The following is a 22,598-nucleotide window of genomic DNA, read 5'->3' on the forward strand; positions in this document are numbered from 1 at the left end:
AAGTGCAACATTGCTTACCCTTGGTCACGGTGGCTGTTTCCTCTGCATTCCTGTCTAACAACCTTATCTGGAGGGAAATAGTAATGTAGCAATCTTGTATCCACGTATGGCCTCACAAGGATTAGTTACTGTGCCAAACCTGGACAGGGGTTCCCAGACATCCACAGAGGATGGGAATGCTGTTTTTCTCAATATCCTGATTCTAATCAAATATTGGATACTCTAAACAAGGGACCCACAATTACATTGCAATGTAAAACAAAACAGAGACCACAAAGACCTCTGGCCCTTAATCCACTGAGACAGACAGCACACTAATATACAGCCTATCTCCATTATTTTTGACAAAAACTGTTCACTGAGGAGTGTGTAGCAGCATGGTAAAACAGTGCAGTGTATCACCTCCCCATACTTGGGAACCTTCCATCTGTGTTGTGGCTTTGCCACTGAAAAGGAAGACACAGCTCTCCTCAGACCATTTGTCTAATTTGGAGCTCAGGAAGAGGAAGGAGCTAGTCTATTGAGGGCAGTTTTGTTCCTTTCTAGGCTGTAACACAAGTTATGAATAGTCCTTCTCCTCCAGTGTCCCATGTTGGCTATGTCCTTTGGGAAAACTTTCGGCTTAATGAGGTATCATTTTAAGTGGGTCACCAAAGAGCTGTTAAGAGTCAGACACGGGCATCACTCAGCTGCTTCATTCACTTGCTAAGCCACCCATGTTTACCCTTTGCTCTGTGCCACTGAGACTTCAACTCTCTTTTTTCCCCCACAAAGACCAGGTGTCTTTCAGGATCATTCATGGTTTCCTCAGGCAGTCATCAGAGAAATGACATGTATACAGTCCTCTCACCACTGTGCTTTGTTTTCTGAGGAATGCAGAAAGTGCACAGCTCTGTGGAACAGAAAAATGAAGATCTGAGTCTAATTCAGGCCACCAGATCAAGATTAGCAGGCCAGGCTCTAGGGGAGCCGACTGGGAGGATGTGAGTGAGCAGTCATTGTGCTGAACCATAGAGAAGGAAGGAAGTTGGCTGTGGCTTGCAGCTTAGGAGACACCCAAACAGAGCACTAGGTGTTACACTTATGGAACATGGTCCTGCTGACCACATGTTGCCCCTGTGCAAATACACTGGCTGGAAAAAGTTAATATCTGAAGCTATGCTGGTGGTCAAGGCAGTCAACATAGGTGGGGAGAAATCGAAGGGGTAGAGTAGGCCTGTAAAATGGCTCTGGAACCTAATGCACTGCCTTCTTCCTGACCTTTGCTATAGGGGAATGAATGGGCCAATCAGGTACCTCAGGCAGGAGTGAATGGGACTTGGGGTTCTCATATATGCTGGGAATGTTTGGCACTCACTTTGACTAACCAAATGGAACAAATTTATCAGTTGATTAAAGGTAGTAGAGCCATCATGCAAGTCCAGCTTGACTGCTAAAGAAATCTGCCTGCAAGGGCTACATTCCCCACTCCCATGATCTCCTCTGCCAGTTAGAATTTTTTTTATAAAAATTGTGTGTTCAAGATAGCAAGAATTCCCTAGTGGTCAAATAAAAGTCTGTCCAAAAGGTTTAAGTTTAACCAATATTATTGTGATACAGTTCAGGGGTATTCAGCTAACCTAGACATAAGTACAACATGCTTAAGTACATGTCTGCTGCTGAGATCTGTGCAGCTACCATCTGGCCACCAGCCAACCGTTTCATGTTCCACTAGACAGGATATGAGTACTGCATGCTTAGGTACATGTCTACTAATGAGTTCTGTGCAGCTACCACATGATCACCACAGTGTCTCTTCACATTCCACTAATCTAAATATGAGTACTGCATGACAGAGAACCTTCAGAGTTAAGACAGCAGTGATAGGTACCCTTATGTTTGGAGTTCTTTGAGATGGCCCTCCTAGTGGGAAGTCATTTCTCTCACCCCCCCACCACCATTTTTGTTTAGCGTGTTTGTACTGCTTCATTTCATATTGAATCAATTTATGTAAATTTATACTTCAGAATTATTTTACACATGAATTGTCTTTACACTGTTGCTGTCTCTTGCTGTGGTACCTTATGTAGATGGCAGATAACTTTGGAGCAGACATCCAGTAATCCGTGTTTGGACACAGAGAATAGGTCAAAGGCAGTATGCCACAGGGAGTGTGAGTTTAGTGCTGTAAGATAGACCACAGCAGGAAATGCCATCAGTCTGCATACTATTGAGGACATTCTTAAAGGTCTACTCATGCGATGAGTACTTATCCATCAGTATTGTCTGAATGAAATAAAGCTTCATACTGATATACCTAACGTCATACAAGAAATATGCACAGTAAATGCTGCATCTGCTTTGCCAGCAGAGCACACATTTCTTGTTATAAATAAAAGTAATTTTTTTAATTTATTCTATGTTGTTTCTTACCAGTGATGTATTTTGTGGCTACCTTCTTTGCACTAATATTGGTCGAGTTCCAAGGATTGGACATATTGAAGGAGATATCACCCCAACATCTTTTAACCACCAGGGGAAAGTGGTTGATTGCAGGTAAGGATCTCCGACAGCTCATTGCATGCCAGCTTGTAATAATGAGGTGACATGCCTCTCAACCTCCAAGCATTAAAAATTCTAGTGATGACCTTTAACAATCATAACAGAGGTCAGAAAGAGAGCCACTTTCTTATTTTTCACAATAGAAAGTTTTTATATTCTAGAATGCACAGATTTAGTTATACGGAGTCTTTGTACAAGGTCAGGGCTTTTCATGGTTCCCTTAGAAAAATCGTCATAGAAATGGCCTATAAATAGAACGTTTTCTTCTCTGAGGCTTAGGACAGCAGAATGTGTAGTGCCCTGTGGCACAAAAGGATGATGCTCTGACTCTGTTCCACATAACCAGAGCTCAAGTCCTGGAAGAGCCAGCTGGGGGGGATGGGAGGAAGCAGCCACTGCCTGCCTGCACCATATACAGGTCTGAATATACAAGGAACATCAGTAAATTTAGGAGTAGCAAGGTTAAATTTGAGGGCCTAAATCATTACAGTTTCTTTACATGTAAAAATTATGTTACACTGAAGTGAGCTCTATGCAAATAAGCACTGAAGTAAATGGCTGAGTCTGAGAACATTTTCAAATTGTTTTAATAGAGTGAATGCATGACATAGTTGACACTTGTGGCTGGTATAATATTTACAGCTATGTATATCATTGAAATGTAAAGTTAATTCCAGAGTTCATGTCATTAATAATGAGAAATGAATGATGTTCTGTAGTCCTTTCTTGCCTTCATTCTTACATATGGGTTCGGAGCCAATCCTCGGCTCCAACTCTGCCTTTTTGCAAGCTCAAAGCCTTCTAGTTGGCTCATGGCTAGGTAGGTCCCCCATGGTGCACCAGTACAATCCCCAGATCTCATTTGCCTCGTCGACGAGTTCAGATATGCTTCTCCTTGGCTGTGGTTAAGTTTAACATTTTACAATTTTTTTGCTATTTTGTGCTATTTTCAGCTTAAATATAGCATTATATAGCCTTTTCTAGTATTGTTTCCTATCAGTTGAATAGTAGTTTAGTCATTTGCAGTACCTTTTTCCTCTATTTACCAAATTATTGTCGAGAACTGGTTGGCCATTGGCCTTGTTGTTCTCATTGGTATCCTGTGTGCCAGTTTAGTTTCTTTTTCCGGGCGTTTTGCCCTTAGTTGTTATTTACTGGGTTAGTTAGTTCAGACTTCGGTAGCTTAATATTTAGTGCTCAAGGCACGTTTTGCGCTCAATTTATTTTTCTGTGTGCAGTATTCTTTAGAGTGCGTTATTAGCTTAGCTATTTAGCATTTCTTAGTGTGCTGTGTTGTTAGCTTAAGCTAGTTATTTCTGGAGTAATTTGCATAGTTATTTGTCAGATTTACCTTAGCTGACAAGGGTTCCTGATTTGTCAACCCTTATCACTTCTAAGGCATAGCTCTTTGTATAGAGGCTCTTCCTTGTGTGTGTGTGTGTGTGTGTGTGTGTGTGTGTGTGTGTGTGTGTGTGTGTGTGTCAGTAAATTTGCTAATTCTGACCTTTCTATCATCCTTCTAGGTCTGTTTCAGTTAGAGGACCTAGGTTTCTTCCTTTCCTTTTCTACCCAGGGCTAAGCCCATTTGAGTTAGAGGACCTAGTCCTCTCTCTGTGTGTTTGGCTTGTGTCCTTTTGGCTGCATTTTCACTGCTATGTCTAAGGAAATGAAAGATCATAAACCCTCGGGGTTTAAAAAGTGTGTGAAATGTTTGCAGAAGATGTCCATTACCGATGGCCACAGTAACTGTGTGTATTGCTTTGGGGCCATCCATTTACAAGAAATGTGTTTGTTTTGTCACTCGTTCAGTGCCAGGGTATTACAGTTGAGAAAGAATAAACTGATACTAAAAGGTCTCCTTAAGCCCTCTTTTGAGGAAGACCTGGCCAGTTCGTCTTCCTCCTCTAAATCGCATAGTTCCAAGAAAGAAAAGACTAAACCTTCTAAGAGGCATTCCCCGGCGCCATCTGGTGCTTCGGAACCACCTCCCAAAATTTCCAAACCAGACAAGTCTTCTTCCTCCTCGGCTCCACTGAGCTCGGAACCGATTGAGGACATAGCTACTATGGCTACAGTGTCAGTCGGAACCGACCACTGACAGCAGACATCAGAGACAGTCTAGAGATCCTTTGCCGGTCTCCTGTACATTAAGGTCCCCTATATTACAGAGATCTAGATCTCCCACACTGTCTTCCAGATCTTCCAGGAGGCTTTCGGAAGAAGATGTGGAGGGAGTAGTGCTGAGACTCCTGAAGTTATCTGCCTCACTGAAAATGCTGTTGGCTCTGACCCAGTCAGTTCCGGAGCCACTTGAGTCCATTTCCCCTTCTGTGATTCCTCCTCTGAGCCATGCTGGGCTTTCGAAGCTGGAGTGCTCAGTACCGCTGATTGCGGAACCCTCAGTTCCAGCTCCCCCAGAGGTTGTCTCAGAGCCGAGTTCCAGTCCGACACCTTCGGTGCCATCCGTGGTGTGTAGGAGCCAAAGCTCCCCAGTCGGCCCTGACAGGGACGCCTAGAACCGGACCTCTTCGGTTCTGAGTCTCCCTCTCTGTGCATCGGCTAGGGTGAGCTCGGACCCTACATCGATCTCAGAGCTGATGGCTCTGGAGCCGATGGCATCCTCCATCTCCTCAGAGCTGGGGTGGTCTTCAGAGCTGGAGAGGTTGGCCTTCGAGATGATGAGGAGTGTGCTGTCCCGATCATCATCTCCACCCAGGGGTACCGACACTCTTCCCCCTTGGGCACCGACTTCCGTCTCAGCAACTACTCCTTCTCTGGACAGCAGAAACCTGCAGTCTAAGGAGCCTCCGGCTGGTGACCCCCACTCTTCCAAAACCTCCTCAAATTACCCTTTTGAGGAGCCCCCTTAGAAGAAGACATAGAAGAGGAAGCATTTAGACTCTCAGGATGAGTCTCTTACCTCCAACACAGACCTCGAGGAGTCAGAAGGGTTCCTCAAGTCGTCCTCTGATGATGTCACCCTTGTGGACATCTTAGAGATCCTCAAGCAGAGGTGCGGCTAGCCCACTGTTTCCCCTTCTGATGAGGAGTCAGTGTACCTGAAGGCTTTTGGGTCTCAACCTTCAGTCTCTTGCGTGTCTCCACCCTTTGACAAACTTTTAGAGATTGTTAGTCGAAAGGTGTGGGAGACTCCTGATGCCGTATAGCCAGTCCCCAGGAGACCTAATAAATTTCTGTCAGCCGCCAAGGAGAAAGAATTTTTATCAAAGGGTGCTCCCGTAGATGCTGTGGTGGTGGCGGCGGCCACTAAGAAGGAACTAGCGGAGACTTCTTCATCTGTCCATCCGCCGAACAAGGAGTCTCAAATGATGGACAGGTACTGGAAGTGTATCTTTTCATCAGCAGCATTCACTCTCAGATCGCTGAACTACCTAACACACTTTACAAGGCTTCAGAGAGATCCCCTGAAGGAGTTAGGAGAGGCTCTTCAAGATGCATCTACTGAAGGAGTCCCTGATAAGGTGTCTTCTCAGTTGTCAACCTTGAATTCCATTGTTAACTCATCTATGAGGCTGATCGCTTATGTAGCAGATGGAGCAAGCAGGGCAGTGGGTTCAGGAGTTTCCCTAAGGAGGCACTCCTGGATGCGCTTGTGTAATTTTGTGGAGCCATTCAAGTCTACTTTTACCAATGTCCCCTTTGACGGTTCTTCATTGTTTGGACCTAAGGTAAAAGACACACTCACTAGGTGCGAGCAAGAAGGGAAGACACTCTCTGCCATGGGAGTACATTTTACCGTCCCCTCTAGACCATATCCCAAGGGTCAGAAGAAGTGGTAAAATGTGGTTCAAGAAGTCCCAGAGGTTTTTCCAGGATGCACAGGGTGACTCCTACTTCAGAGGCAGAGGAGGAGGAGCAAATGGTAGACATCGCCCTAGAGGCAGGGGCGGACCGCAAAACCAGGGAGGCTGCGATTCATTTCGAGGCCGGCCCTATCAGAGCTCCTGATGTGGGGCCTGACTGTGCTTCTCTGGAGTTGGTCGGGGGTTGCATTTCTTTGTATCCTAAAGCCTTGCTAAGTATCACTCGAGACAGATGGGTACAAAGAATTATCACCAGAGGTTACCCCATACCCTTTTTTCTCCCACCTCATGTTCCCAAGAGGATCCCAGATGTTCCACCCAATCACAGGGATCAAGCAACTGTAGAGGTGGACAAGTTGCTCACAAACAGAGTCATCCAAACCATCCCCACAGACCAAGTAGGATTCGGGACTTAACTCCAGATTATTTTTAGTGCCAAAACGCACACGGGACTGGAGGTCCATCTTGGACCTCAGCAAACTAAACGAATCTGTAAAGAAGGACAAGTTCTGGATGGTGACACTGCAGTCTATACTCCCTCTATTAGGGAAAGACACTTGGATGTGCTCAATAGACCTCCAAGACGCGTGCTACCATATAAAAATGGACAGAGCGTCAAGGAGCCATCTACGATTCTGGCTGGGAGCCAGTCACTACCAGTTTCGTGCTCTGCCCTTTGGTCTCACCACAGCCCCCAAGGTGTTCACCAAGTGTATGGCAGTAGTGACAGCTCACCTGAGACATCTAGGATTCCAAGTGTTTCCGTATCTGGACGACTGGCTCCTGACCGCCCCCACCAGGCATCTACTTCTTCAAATCAGAGATGCTACTATCCAACTTTGTGCCCAGTTAGGGATTACTATAAATTGGGTAAAGCCTGCCTTATCGCCCTCTCATTTTGTGACTTTTATAGGCACAGAAATAGACACAGTAGCCATGTTTGCTCATCTTCCAGCAGAAAGGGCACAGAATCTCATACAACAAATTCACCATCTTCTCCCCCTCTGAAAAGTCAAGGCAAAGACTGTACTGAAACTTCTAGGGACCATGGTCTCCACCATATTACTAGTGCCGTTAGCCAGACTACACATGTGGATTCTTCAATGGATTCTATCGTCCCAGTGGTCCTTACAACAACTGCTTCTATACCACCACATCCTGTTAACAGAGTCTTGTAAGAAGGACCTCCATTGGTGAATCCAACTCAACCAGTTAACGACAGGTACCCCATTCCTCCCTCACCAACCCATTGCCACTGTGACCATGGACGCCTCACAGATAGGTAGGTGGGGGGGCATTATTTAGGCAGGACTGTCCATGGCACATGGCAAGATCATGAGGTCCACCTGCATATCAGTGTCCTAGAGATGAGGACAGTGCTCCTGGCATTGCAAGCACTCCACGACCATCTTCCTCTTGGGACGATTGCAATACAATCAGACAACATGTCAGTAGTATGGTATCTCAGCAAACAAGGATGAACCAGATCATACCCACTCTGTCGAGAGGCCATTCAGGTCTGGAAATGGGCGATATCTTCCCAACACTTTCTTGTAGTGACACACATCCTGGGGACAACCAACGTGATAGCTGACAAACTCAGCTGGGCAATCTTGATGCCTCATGAGTAGTCTCTGAAGCAGGAAATAGCGGAACAGATTTTCCGCAGATGGGGACAGCCTTGCTGTGATCTTTTTGCCAGCCTGATCAACTCCAAATGCAGCAGCTATTTCTCTCTCATCCCCCCTCCGGGGGAGTCACCGAGAGACACACTTGTTCACGATTGGCCCCTGGGTCTCCTTTATGAATTCCCTCCCTTTCCTCTCATATCCAAGGTTATTCAGAAAGTGAAACTGTTGGAAAGCAAATTGATGCTCATCACTCCTTACTGGTCTCATCAGGTTTGGTTCCCCTTCCTTGGGCCTCACCTACTAGACGACCCATGGACTCTGGACCCAGTGCCAGATCTATTGACGCACATGTCAGGCTCTCTTCATCCCAGCCTCCTCCCTAGTCAGGCTTCATGATTTCTCACCCTCTGTGACTCACATTCTCACATCTTCTCATAAACCCTACACTAGAAAGTTGTACACCAGCAAATGGAGAAGGTTTTCTATCTGGGCTGAGGAAAGGAATGTTGACCCTTATACTGCATCAATTCCGGTGGTATTGGAATTCTTGTCTGAACTTTTTCACCAGGGTTCTGCTGCTGCCACAATTAGGGTTCAGTTGGCAGCAATTTCAAATTTACATTTTGGTCAACAGGAGTCCAATCTGATGTCACATAGGTTGTGTAAGACCTTCCTGAAAGGTGCCACTTTGTTGAGACCTCCCTTTCAGGAACTGGTTGCTTCATGGGATTTGAACTTTGTTCTGTCCTAATTAATGTCTCCACCCTTTGAACCAGCTCATTTGTCTCCTTTGAAATTTCTGTCTTGGAAGACTTTGTTTCTGGTGGTGATCACATCTGCTAGACGAGTTTCAGAGTTACAAGCACTGTCTGTCAAACCCCCTTATTTGATTGTTCACAAAGACAGAGTATCTATTCGTACTAATCCATCCTTTGTCCCCAAGGTGTGCTCCCGTAACAACTTGAACTAAACTATAAAGCTTCCAGTGCTCTTCCCTAATCATTCTAATGCAGCAGAATACAGATTCCATCAGTTGGATGCTCACAGACAATTAACGGTTCTATTTACACCGGACCAAGGAATTCAGGAAGTCAGACCAATTATTTGTTTCCTTCTCCGACTTCAGATTAGGTCTCCCGGTTTCCAAAGTGACCCTCTCTAATTGGATCTCCAGTTGTATATCTTACATTTATTCTTCTGATGGTAAGCCTTTACCTTTCAAAATTAAGGCTCATTCCATGAGATCAGTCTACTTCTGCAGCCTTTCAAGCCAGGGTTCCAATTGATAATATCTGTGCAGCAGCAACATGGGCTACCCCTCACACATTTATTACTCATTACAAATTGGATTTGACCTCTAGGGGTAGAGCCTCCTTTAGTTCCACGGTACTCAGGAGTATTTTACCGTGAGCCACCCAAGAATAAGGTGCTAGGGACGCTGTCCCATATGTAAGGATGAAGGTGAGATAGGACTACAGAACATAAAGAAGTTATGTACTCACCATAACGTTCAATATTTGTAGTCCATCTCACCCTTCATTCTTACGAACCCTCCCTCCTACCCCCTTCCTGGAAGGATCTGGAGACAGAATTTTTTTTCCTTAATAACTGGAGACCTTTTATTGTTGTTATTCTTTCTGGATAGTTTTTTTGTTCTTTCTCTCTATAGTTAGCAGCAAACAAGATCTGGGGATTGTACTGGTGCACCATGGGATACCTACCTAGCCACGAGCCAACTAGAAGACTTTGAGTTTGCAAAAAGGTTGAGTCTGAGCCAAGGATCGGCTCCAAACCCATATGTAAGATTGAAGTACGAGATGGACTACAAACATGGAATGTTATGGTGAGTACATAACTTCTTTTTTTATGTTTATGAGACTGAATGTTTTACAAATGCAAAAAAGTTAGTTGCCATAAATCATTGCGTATTGTTTGCAAACCCTGTAGAGCTTAACTTTAGCGAAGAGAAATGAAAAGAATAATTAAGACTATTGTCAAGAGTCTGGATGTTTCCATGTAGGCTGTATTAGGTTACATGTCCTACGCCATCTATTTATTCAGCCTCTCTTTCATAGTGGAATGGTGGGATACATTAAATGTAGAGGGGTACCTGAGCTGTGTTGCAACTGTCTCACTTATAAAATGAAGGGTTTGTTTTCAAAGTCACATGCTTGCTCTGCAGGAACAGTCATGATTTAACTGTGATACACCTGAGCTTGTTTCTTGTTGATGCAGCCTGTACGTACCATGGGAATGGCAGGAGTGCATATAACAAGGCCTGTAGTGCCTTGCTTTGGTAGCTGTAAAGAGAAAATGGGTCTGATTGTACTGAAATCTCTGAATATACCTGGAAAAATGCAAGCCCGTACTATAGTGGTAATGAAAATGCACTGTCTAATTGTGTACTGGGTAAGGATGAGAGTAAAGGACTATAGAACTCAGGAGAGGTACAAACCCATCCCTCAAGTAAAATTCAGAAAGGAGACATTTCAGTTTTAGGTATTACTACATGTAGTCTTAAGACAGTGTTTATTAGTAGGAGAAAGCCACAATAATAAGGCAGAAATGGGATAGTGGAAGAACAACATTGGGTTTAAAGGAAATAATGTAAGGCCAGAAAGTCATTTAAGAAGTGCATTCATAAACAGTTTGTGGCCACCCGGCATGGTGTCTTCCAGGGCTGTTGCCTGTTGTACATATGGTGTTGGGAACTGTCAACAAACATGACCTAAAATTTCTCATCTGTGGCAGCCATTGTTTCTGCTGAGGCCAGCTGTGCTGTTTTATTACAGTACCTGGCATTGCTCAGCATTGGATACAACACAATTTACAGGCAGCCTTTCAGTTTGCTTTTACATGGCTGTTACATTCTTCTTGATGCACATTAAACATAAATATGTTTCCCTGACTACTCTGGGTCACACAGACACTAATGTTAAAAAATATCTCCAGATGATTTGAAATGAAGTTATTATTTAGAGGACAGCCATACTGGGTACTTTATTTGGGCACTTGGAGGGGTTCATTTCATCTTCCTCTGACAGTAGTCCATTCGGTGAAGATATTTTAAAAATGCACCTGGCAACTTTGTGTAGCGCTCCCAGCTCCCCATCATTGTCACCATTTTCAGTAGCATCATCATCTCCCTTTTTCCTGTTATCTCTACATGGTGTCAGAATGTTTTGTCAACTGTTGCCACCTGTCTTGGCTGAGTGCCCCTCCCCTACCCTTTTCAGCAGTCACACCTGACCTTCACAGGCCGTCTCTTACACAGTTCATTCATCTCTTTGCTGGATGTCCTAATTTTATATTGTCTTCTTCCTGTCTCCCAAATCTTTTTTACTAAACCATCATCTGCTTTCCAACACGTGTCAAAACTACCATAATCTGTTCTTTTTGACCTTCTGTTCAACTGGATGTACTTTGGCTTATGTTTTGATTTGTCATTTCTTTGTCTCCCCACAGTGTACATTCTACCACCCATCCTAGGCACTTCATCTCCATTTCTCTAGCTTTCTTAACTCATTCACTGCAATGGAGCTCAGGAAGTTTGCACTGTAACTTCCAATGGGCGGGGCCTAAGCCTTTTGACAGAATCAAATTATATCCTCACATTTCAAACAAATGTTCATATCTCTGTAACCATACGGATTACGAAAGAAGTATAAATGGCAAACTCTTCAGCACAAACTATTTTTATAGTGGAAGTATTCTTTAGATTCTAGGTCTTAAACCAAATTATATAAGTCAGAGTAAACACAGTAACTATTACATTTGTAATATTTTGTAAACAACTTATATTATCTCAGCAACCACTAAAGTTACACACATACGTCAGCAGCATTTCATTCATCTAGCTGAGAGCTTTCATATGAGGCAAAGGAGTTCTGTCTGTGTTACTTGATTGTTAAGATATTTAGAAAACTGTGAAAATTGTATCTATATAAGCTGTCATAAAAACAACAGTTAATATCTATTTACCTACAGTAGATAGAGGTCAAATATTAATGTAGTTGAGTTTGCTATTGTGTAAGCTTTAAGATAAAATATTTTAAAGCCTTTTAGATAGCATGGTTTTGGAATTATTGATGCAAATATTTGACGCCTAGAGGTGTCAGTGGGAGTTGCAGGTGCACCTGGAAGAGTCACTCAAATGTAATGAGTTAACTGTTCTGCCTTCATTTTATAGGTTTCTGTGCCATAAAAAAAAATCACTGGTTGCACCAGTTTTGTACATCTTAATTTTCAGCTTCTTTGGCATTCTTCTGTCAGTCACTACCCCGTCACTCTGTGTCAGTTAGCTGGAGCCCCACTGATTTCTAACTTTGACCCCCCCATTTAGACTTCTCTTGTCCTCACCCACCCCTCCCATATACTTGAAGCTGTTAACCTCTTCTGTTCTGTCTCAATGTTCAGCTTTTTCTCATTGACCCCATTTGCTGCCATAACAGTTTTCTTGTCTGGACTCAGTTTTATCTCATAACAGCTGTCTTGTCTGGACTCAGTTTTATCCTGTAACAGCTGTCTTGTCTGGACTCAGTTTTATCCCATAACAGCTGTCTTGTCTGGACTCAGTTTTATCCCGTAACAGCTGTCTTGTCTGGACTCAGTTTTATCCCGTAACAGTTTTTTTGTCTGGACTCAGTTTTATCCCATAACAGCTGTCTTGTCTGGACTCCAAGTGTTTTCAGCTTTGCATTCCAGTACCCTTTCATTTGTTGAAGTTCCTATTCTGCTTGTAATGCCACATGGGCTCTTCTTCCTTCCTTCATTGTAGGTTGCGCAGCAGGCAGTACAGTTTCTGTGGGAGTTTATTTTTCATTCAGAAGCTGCTGGAAGTATTCCTTCCATTTGCTTTTGATATCCTGTGGACTGATGAGCAGATTGTGAATGGCATCCCTTATGAAGGGTGTCTGATAATTATCTTCTTTTATGTTTCTGTTTTTGCCTTAAAACCTGATAGAGTTTCTTTATGTCATCTGCTAAGTTGCTTTCTAGAAGCTGGTAGAGTGCTTCTGATGCTGTCTTTTTGCTACTGTTACTACACTCTTAGCCTCTTTGTGAGCCAAGCAATATTCCTTTTTAGAGTGGCCCATCTTTTCTATATCCCTCTTTGCCTGCAGTCCTTTCTTTTCATAGCTTCCTGATTTCCACCGCATTTTCCTTGTGTATTTTATTTCCATACCTGGCTTGGCCACATATTTATTCTTTAATCTTTGTACATGCTGTTTTGATACACTGCCATTCTACTTTGACTCCACTTAGTTTATCTTCTTCGTGAGAAGTTCGAGCCGAGTATTTCCTTGAACACTCATACTTTTGCTCCAGTCAACTTCCAGGTCTTCGTCCTAGTCTCTGTTGACCATAGAGTCTCCTGCGACCACTGCTTGCAGCTGATTGTAGGCACCAGTGGTTTATGCAGTGGGCTGACTATTTCACCAGGGATGACTTTGCAATATTGGATTCTACCCCAATGTCATTTCCTTTTTATGAGGAAGTCTACCAGAGTTGCATACTGACCACACTTGTATGTGATGGTGTGACCGTCTGTCTTGCTGAACCATGGGTTGGCCACTATCAACACAGTTGCCAGACAGTAACCTAGAATGGTCTCCTTCTTTATTCCTGTTGCTTCACCTATGTAGACCTAGGCAGTCCTCATATTCTGTTCTGTCTGTCCTGATCCTGATATGAGCATTCCGGTCCTCCATTATCAGTACAAACTCATTTTGTCCCACTTTATCTGGTAGGTCCAGCAACTGCTGCCTGAACACATTCTTTTCCTCACCATCATAATTTTGCATAGGTTGAGATGTCTTTACTCTGGAATCTGATTGCCACGAGTCTGTCATTTAATTCTGATTACCTGCAGTGGAACAGGTGCACTTACATCTCCAGGCATATTAACTTCCTGAAATGTTTCCATATTATGATTGGTAATTCAGGAAGGGTCCACTTCATGGATCAATGGATATAGTAGGAATATGTCTGTTATTTACTTTGAGTAATATGCTTAACTTGATGTCAATATAAGGGAGTGCTTGAGTGTGTGGGTGGGGCCCTTTTAGTACGTACGCAGAAAAACTGAGATTCTGTTGAAGTCATAATCTGATAAATGAGATGCTGAATTTTTGTTTAAGTAATTATTTGTTAACCAGGTAACTGACCTAATCCATAAAGGATTTTTTTAACCACAGCCTAATTTGTAATGCAATAATTTACATGTAAATTAGTAAAGATGTAGAAACTGCAGACTTAATAATTATAGTTAATGGTTTAAAGTAGCACTAATCAAAAAGCAGGAGAGCTGGAAGTACAATAGCAGTAACTATAGACTGTACACCAGTATATGGCGATAAATATATGAATGAACTAAATCGTTCAGTCAGTACCCTAATCATCTTTATTTTACAGTGAGTAGCTACATAGCTGCCTTTTTTTTTTTCTTTTTCCAGTGGTGGCCATGTTTTGTTGGATGATGAGACAGACTTGGGATATGTTGAAGATGGTACTCCTTGTGGCCCCTCCATGATGTGCCTCGAGAGGAAATGCCTGCCAATACAGTCCTTAAATATCAGTAGCTGTCCTACAGGAACCAGTGGGAGAGTCTGTTCTGGACATGGGGTAAGTTGTTTTCATATTCAGTATGGCTGTTTGTTAAAGCATATGAGCCTTGAACCTTCAGATAGCATGAGCCAGCTTATGCAGGAAAATTACTGGGGCTACAAGATGAAGTGGACTAGCTGCAAAGGCAAAATGACATTGGTGGGTAAACCAGCTCTAGGGTACATACAAGTGGAGCCCTGACTGCAGACCTAGTGATCCAAGGTCAATAGACATACCTGAACACTAGAGAAGCCAGCTGGGAGGGATGAGAGAGTGAGTAGTTGACAGAGGGAAGGGTTGTTTAGATCTGTCTGCATGAACACAATCTGTTGGAGGGTAGGTGCTAGCTCATGCACACATGGAGAGGTCAGAACTTTGAGCTGCTAAACAATGCATATGCAGTATAGTCAGGTTTGTGGTATGGTCACATACACTAAGCTTCCACTGCCACTCAGTGGCAGTAGCTTGGCTTGCTGCAAGATGATGAGAGTTACGATAGGTGGGTAAAATTGAGCATCTGTGAATGATAGCTTTCCAGTCCCCTGACTCATGCTTTTCTCTACTGACTACAAAAAACAAACAAAGGCTCTGAAATGCAAATTTCTGTAAAGGCAGGGGCTTTTCCCCATTGGGTAATGTGAGATGCTAAAGTGGCTATGCTGAATGGGTGAGGTACTGAAAGGTTTAATCATGAGGCTAAGGGATCTGGATGAGCAAAGATAAGAACATAAAAAATTTGTATTTAAAAGTTGATTACATAGATGAGTAGGAAGAACATGGGAACTGGGACAGTAGCAAACTGCTGTCTAGAGTAAATAAATGCTTTCCAAATAGCAGTACATACAAGTGCTTCAAGCCAGCTCCATGGAGTAGAGGGACTAAAGCACTGATGACAGAACAGGCAGTCCAAGTTAGAATAGCAACTTGGACACCTATAGGAGCTCACTGGAGAGGATAGAAGTGAGTGGATGCTGCCAGATCACCATCGTGGGGGAAGGAATCAGCTCTGGCTTGTCGATAGGGAGACACCTAGTGGGATCACTAAAGTGTTACCTAGTGGAGCTCAAGCCTGCCGATCCCACACTTTCATGTTGCATTCACACCAGGTAGCCAAGAGGAATGTATGGACATATGCTTCCATTTAAAGAACACTGGCAGGATTTAAAGGAGCTGCTGGAGGGGTGATTCAAATGGAAGAGGGCAGGCTACCTCCCACTAACAAGTAAACTGGACCTCTGCCTATTAACCAACTCCCGCAGGGGAATTAAGTGATAATTTTGATTCCTATAGAGGAATTATTGGGATGTGGGCCTGCCACCTAGCCTGGGAATGCCTGACTCTAATTAATCTCCCTGGAATAAATGAGCCAGTTGAGTACTGGTAGAGGAGCCACTGGGGAAGGTCCTGGGGGAGTTAAAAAATATATATACATGTATTTGTATTTTCCCAAGTGCTTCCTGCCCTTGATTTGATGTAAGACTTTTAAAACAGAACTGTGCTAGTTCAAATAAGTAGTAAAGCTTATGATACAGATTGTTTGCATGTGCGTGGGTAGAGACTGGGAAGTTGATATTGCAGAGCGTAGGGCATATGTGAATCAAGCATTCTGTTTCAATAAAAAATGATTATTTTGTTTGCAAGATTTTCCTGTTGAGTCAAGATTATTATTAAGAGTTTTAATCATATTTCAGAATAATCTAAGGGAGTTTAAACAATATATTTTGTTTACTTCTGATGTAATTTGCTTTGACTGAGGTAGTATCAGTTTGAGCTGTTTCCATTCATCCATCCACAACCCCCCTTCCATTTTTTTTGTACATGGGGCCAGGGTTTCACCCCAACAGTGACAATCATCAGAGTGAAGGTCCATGCCGCCGGGCAGCCAGCCCCACCACAGCAATTCCTCCACAACACACACTTACACCTGTGGCCAATTTAGAGTGTCCAGTCCACCTACTGTATGTCTTTGGAATGTGGGAGGAGACCAGAGCACCCCAAAGGAGCATACGCAAACACAGGAAGAACATGCAGACTCCAGACAGAAAGCACCTCAGCCAAGTATCCAACCAGGGAACCTCTTGCTGTGAAGTGACAAACTATCCACTGCTCCACTGTGAGTTTGAGCTGTTTCTATGCAGTATTTGTATGCTTTTATTTGGATGTAGCTGTTAGTCAGCTTTTAATTATTACCAATCTGTGTCTCTCAGTTTATATAGTTTTTTTAGATCTTGAGATGGCCAGAGAATGTGGCAGTCCTGTCTTCTCTGCCTTACGGGGAATAACCTGATTTTGGATTGGTTCTGATATATACTGTGCAATTCACTGAGGATAGTGATTGGTTCATGTCGTTGATGCTACAGTCTAGGTTAAACATCTCAGCACCAATGTGTAGTTGTGTTGTTTGAGGGACGCTCTGGCATAGTTTTATATTATTTTGTTTTTCAAGGTTTTGAATGTCCTTCATGTAATAACTGGATTGTGATCACTTAAGGTGGTTGAATAGTATAGCTATGTGTTTGCATTATTTTTGGTGTGCTGGTGATTCCAGTGTCTAATAGGGATGAGATCATATGTTGTGCACATGTTCTTGTTGGGTGATTTATTATTTGAGCTAGACTGAATTGAGAGACTATATTCTTTAGGACCTAACCAGTACAGGTTAAGGCCACCTAGTATGATTTGTGTTTTCTCAGATTCCTGATGTAAGAGTTGGCCATAGAAGTCATACATTTGTAGGGTAGCAGGCAGTGGGGCTGGTTAGAATAGCAGTGTTCAACTATAATGCATTTTGCCTGACTTGTAGTAAAATCTGTTTCCTGTCAGTATCTAGTGTAGATGGATTAGTTTCAGTAAGTTTTCTTGAATAGGTGTGTTATTTATGACAGATAATAATTCCATGTATTTGTGCTCAAGGTCTATTATTTAAAAAGTAATTATAGCTTTATTGCTTGGAGCTTTATTGACATGTACCAAATTTCAGTAACAACTTCTGAGATACACATAACTGTGTTGTTGGTTATTTGTTGTTAATGGTTACTTAGAAAGTTCATCTTGTTTATTTGGTATTTTCAGGTAGTGGGTAAGGTGATACACTGTTACCACAGCTGTGAAATAGCTGTTGTGAAATAGTGTGTTTTTTTTTGTTTCTGTATGGTATGAGTTGAAGTGATAAAAGTTTTGAATAGGTCATCAGTGTTGAGAATGGCATTAGAAGGAACAATCAGTATTAATAGATAAGCCTTTGTTCTGACTGGTCTTGTATTTGAAATAATTTAAAAGACTGACAGTGTGAAAAGTTTCATTTTTTTTAAATTCCACACTAGTTGGCCAAAGGAGGGGATTCTAGGTAGTGCCATGGGGCTGTGGATGCCTGTTGTTGAGTACAGACAGAGTAGGGAGCATCAGAAGTGACATACAGACTTGGGGGGAGGGGTGATGCAGCTTTGGGGGACATTTCCCATGAACCCTCTGAGTCTTGCATAGCAGTGACAGGTCAGGAGCAGAGGTTAAAGGGACGAAATAGGTTGGAAGGAGAATAGAATACACAGAGAGGGCATGAGTTAATAGTAGGAAGGAAAATGAAAGGGGAATGTGTGAGGTTAGTTTTTATTCATTCATTCATTTATTCATTGGCATTTGATTACCATGAAAGCCTGACTGGGTAGAAGCCCATTTTCAGTGGAGTTCCCTGGGAGAAAAGCTCCAAATTACAAAACATTTTAAGAACAATAATTTTAGTCTTCAAAAATAAAGTAAAAATATCTTCAGTTTAAATAATTATAACATATTAGACATAATATTAAAGCATAGGTTAATAATTTATACAAGTTATATGACAATCATTTTATATTTAGAGAAATTGTAGACAGTTTGCAGAGAAATTAAAGCCACATTAGTCTAATACCAACAAGAATTGCAATATGAAGTGAGGGAAAAAACTGGCTTATGGTATATTAAAGAGAAAGTCAGGGAAGATAATTTGATAGAAGTAAGTAAGTGAAAAAGGGAGAGTAAGGAGATATAAGGAATAAAAAGGTACTTGTTCACATTTAATGATGTCGTTTATCCTGGTTTGAGCAAGAAAGGAGCCAGATTTTAGCTAGGAAGTCTTTCAGAGTGGCTTTGAATGATGGGAGGGAGGGTATTGACCTGATAGATACCGGTAAGGAATTCCAGGCCTTAGCATCCTTGTATGAGTACAGACAATGCCCAGCAGATCTGATAGGTTTGTAGACAAGATTTTGATCACTGGGCTGCAGTGACCAACTGGGAACATAGTCGTGTAGAATGATTTTTTAGTGCTGGATAGGCAGATAGATCCTGGATAATTTTATAGGTGGTAAAAAGCTGTGTATATGTTAGTTGATGAGGCATTTCTAACCAATTTAGGCTTTTTAGTGCTATACACTGGTGGGTTCCAAAGGGATATTTGCTGCATATTTAGCAACTTTTTTATAGCATTGTTCAGGTTTTATTTTTTGTGAAGCCAGGAGGTTAGTAAGGATGGGAGTGCCCTAAAGAAGAGTGGGGAGGATATAAGTAGTAGCAAGTGTAGCTTTAGCTGCATTGGTGCGAAAGTTTTTAACTCTGTAATGCATGCCTAGTTTTTGATGAGTTTTTCTTATGCAATTTTGTATATGCAGGTTGAATGTAAGAGTATCATCCATTATCACCCCTAATAATTTGCTATGAGAAGTAACATCAGTAGTTGTATTATCAAGAAAGAGGATTTTAAATTTTGAAGAGAGATGGATTTGGGGGAAAAAAGTAGTAGTTTCATCTTTTTTGGGGCTGAGAGTGAATCATGAGTTACAAAGCTATGTTTCAGGAGCTGTTAAATCTTTCTGAGTAATTTTTGGAGGTGTACCATATTGTCAGATGAGCAAATGAGAGTGGAATCATCTGTGTATTGTATTAGGTTAGCCTGTTGTATAGCTGTATAGAGGGTGTTGGTGAAAATGTTACAGAGGAGGAGACCAAGGACAGAGTCTTGTGGTACTCCGGAGGTGACTGGGAGGTAAGGAGAGAGCATGGAGTGCCTTTTTACTGACTGATATCTATTGGACAGGTAGCTTTTGAACCACAGAAAGGTGGCTGAGGGAGACCTTGTGAGGACATCCGAAATTTGCTGTGACAAACTGTGTCAAAGGCTTTAGACAAGTGTAGAATTAAGGAAGACACTAGTTTGCTGTTATCTCTAGCTTTATTGACAACATCGATACAGGTTAGAAGGGGAGTGCTAGTACTATGGGAAGAACTGAAGCCAAGTTGTGTAGTGGTTAGGAGTTCTTCCTGCAGGAGATAGTGCAACAGTTATTTTTGAATATATTTTCAAGCATTTTGGAGAAGAGAAATAAACTGGTATAGGTCTAAAATTATTAGCGGATGTTGAATTTCCTTCTTTGTGCAGAGAGATAATGTGTGACTGAGGTTCCCACACTCAAGTCACATTATAACTCAGAGCAATCAGTTAATAGCAAGTATGAAGCAATTAACAAACAGATACAAAGTAAAACAGGTTTTCTATCATTTCCTGAGGCTATATAACTGGCATATGCATTATAGCCTACTAGTTAAGAGAAAGGGGATGGTGTCCAGCTTAGTAGTAAGTCCTTAGACTACACAGACTATTTCGTAGAACTTTCACTCACAAAGCAGACATTTATCTGACTGACTAAGGTTAATACACGGCAAGGTTCTTCATGTTAAATGTGCTTACATTATGCAATGATAAAATTCTCAGTAAACTTGTAGGAATAGGGCCATGTGCTAGAGCTCCTGCAGTATCAAGGGTAGATGTAGTCACCGCAGGCTATCATACAATGAGAAAAATTCTCAGTAAACTTGTAGGATTCAGGCCTTGTGGCAGAGCTCCTACAATATCAAGGTTAGATGTAGTGACCGCAAGCTGTTATACAATGACAAATTCTCAGTAAACTTGTAGGAATAGAGCTTTGTGCCAGAGCTCCTGCACTATCAAGGTCAGATATAGTGACCACAGGCTCTGCTCTATGAAGGAAGATAGTGACTGAGTGTAAGAGGAGACAACCCATTTCCCCACACTATTAAACATATCTTTATTGCATAGAATGTGGAGGGATTAACTACCCTGATTAAGGATGACGGTAATGTTTATGGTAAAAAGGAATGACGCAGTGGTCTTTACCTTTTGGGAGATAAAGCTGAATGCAATGGTTGGGAAGTTATCTAGAAGAGGTTATGAATTAGTCTGGTATGGTAGTGAGAAGGGAAGGAAGAAGGGTGTAGATTTTAGTTAATAAGCACAGCACTTTAGGGAATGGAGATATATTTAACAGTGTGGAGGAGCCATGGGTATTGATTTGATGTAATGTTAAGCTGAGAAATGGCATGGCAAGAGATCTGCAATGGAGGAGTTCAGTTAGCAGTCCAAGATATAGTGATCTCCTCCTACCACTAGGTGTCATTGTTTGACTTTGGATAGTATAGCAGAGGTCACATGAAAGGTCATTTCTCTTCCTCATCATCCTGACATCAACAGAATGGGGTCAGCATTTTTTGTATAGTTCCAGTCATTACCCATAGTTCCTTATTGTGTCCAAACATTTTTTGGGTTTGGCTTCTTTAACTAAGTGACTTAAAAACTAATAATAGGCAGCATTAGAAAGGACAAGGACTTATTAACAAAATAACACTAGGATTGTTAATGTGCAAAGTCCTAGTAGAGACAATAATCATTATTTGCCACTCATTACTAATATTTTTGTATTTGTGTTCATATTTTCATAACTGAGAAACCTACATGCTATTGAGAGGCATGGTGTCAAATGCCATGGTGGAGTCTCTATTTATATTACACTATACTGGAGATATTGCTAGTTGCTTGCTAGTAATTATGAAAATAATATTTCCAAATGTACTTCAAAAACAAGTGATTTACAAACAAATGGATGGCTTCACATTAAACCCTGGATGTTGTTAAATTGAGACTGGCATTGGGAATTTATTCCCCCCCCTAGCCCCCCTCAAGGAGAGATATCTATACCAAATGATTAATGAGGAATTAAACCCACAGTTAGGACAGCTGTTTAATCTTAGTCTCACCCCTCTGGACATTGCAGGGAGTGGCGACAGCAACAGTCACCAAGGCCATTGACGCAGGAAAGGCAGTCCATACCTACCTAGAGACCCTGGCGAAGGCTTTGATACAATACCTCACTGTATCATTGAAAAAAAAAAAAACCACAACCCATAAGCCATACATACATTACAGGGGTGGGCTGGCTGAAGAAACAGAACCAGAGAGGTCCACAGGAGAGTGTCAGACTCAAAAGCTCAAGCCTGTCACAAGTGTGGTGTCAGGAGGGAGGGTCCCTCAGTCTCTTGTTTTGTTTGGCATCTACTTTACACAGGAGCACAAAACACAGGACAGTTATACACAATAAGCAAAGTTGACACCAAACTGCACACACTGGTTGAAAACACACATGACACAGACATCCCTTCAGAGGGTCTCACACAGAGGACAACTGGTGCCAGAGCCATGGCTTCAATGGCAAAAAAAGAATGCCTTCAAGAAAATGTATAAATAAACCTTCAAAAAATAAGGTTACCCTGGCAATCCCATATAGGCACAGATCCCCTGAACACACAGAAGAAGTTATTAGGTGACCAACCCCTTTCATTCGACCTCCTTATGTAGTTAGGTAGACCTTAGATTAAAGTAGTTAGGAAGACTTATCATGAGCCCACACATTGAAAGATCTTCACATCTAAGTCATAGTCTCCCATCATCTCTCATCAGACCACCAATGATCGAATGACAATGCCCATCATGAATGTATCTGACCCGACAGCAGCTGGATGCTGCAGCAGGCCACAAAAGGGTCTCAAAAAAGGTCTTATCAAAAGGAAAAAAAAACTGCATCTGTGCTATTCAAAGAAAAACAGTTATATATATTAGTTGCAGACCTGTACCTCAGAGGTGACCTATGCCTGACATACGCATGTCAAACCC

General features: G+C 42.1%; 1 protein-coding gene across 3 annotated transcripts in view; it reads left to right on the forward strand.

Annotated features, from left to right (window-relative positions):
* The window catches only part of ADAM23 (ADAM metallopeptidase domain 23), a 1,167,569-nt gene that overhangs the window by 1,019,119 nt on the left and 125,852 nt on the right, over nt 1-22,598 (forward strand). For all 3 annotated transcript variants that reach the window (XM_044076026.1, XM_044076027.1, XM_044076028.1), the window contains exons 22-23: nt 2,416-2,535; nt 14,452-14,620. In XM_044076026.1, coding sequence (XP_043931961.1) covers nt 2,416-2,535; nt 14,452-14,620 — 289 coding nt within the window. The remainder of the gene's footprint in view (nt 1-2,415; nt 2,536-14,451; nt 14,621-22,598) is intronic.

This window comes from Protopterus annectens, chromosome 6.part1 (assembly GCF_019279795.1).
Source record: "Protopterus annectens isolate FY-2018-M chromosome 6.part1, PAN1.0, whole genome shotgun sequence".
Lineage (NCBI taxonomy): Eukaryota > Metazoa > Chordata > Ceratodontiformes > Protopteridae > Protopterus > Protopterus annectens.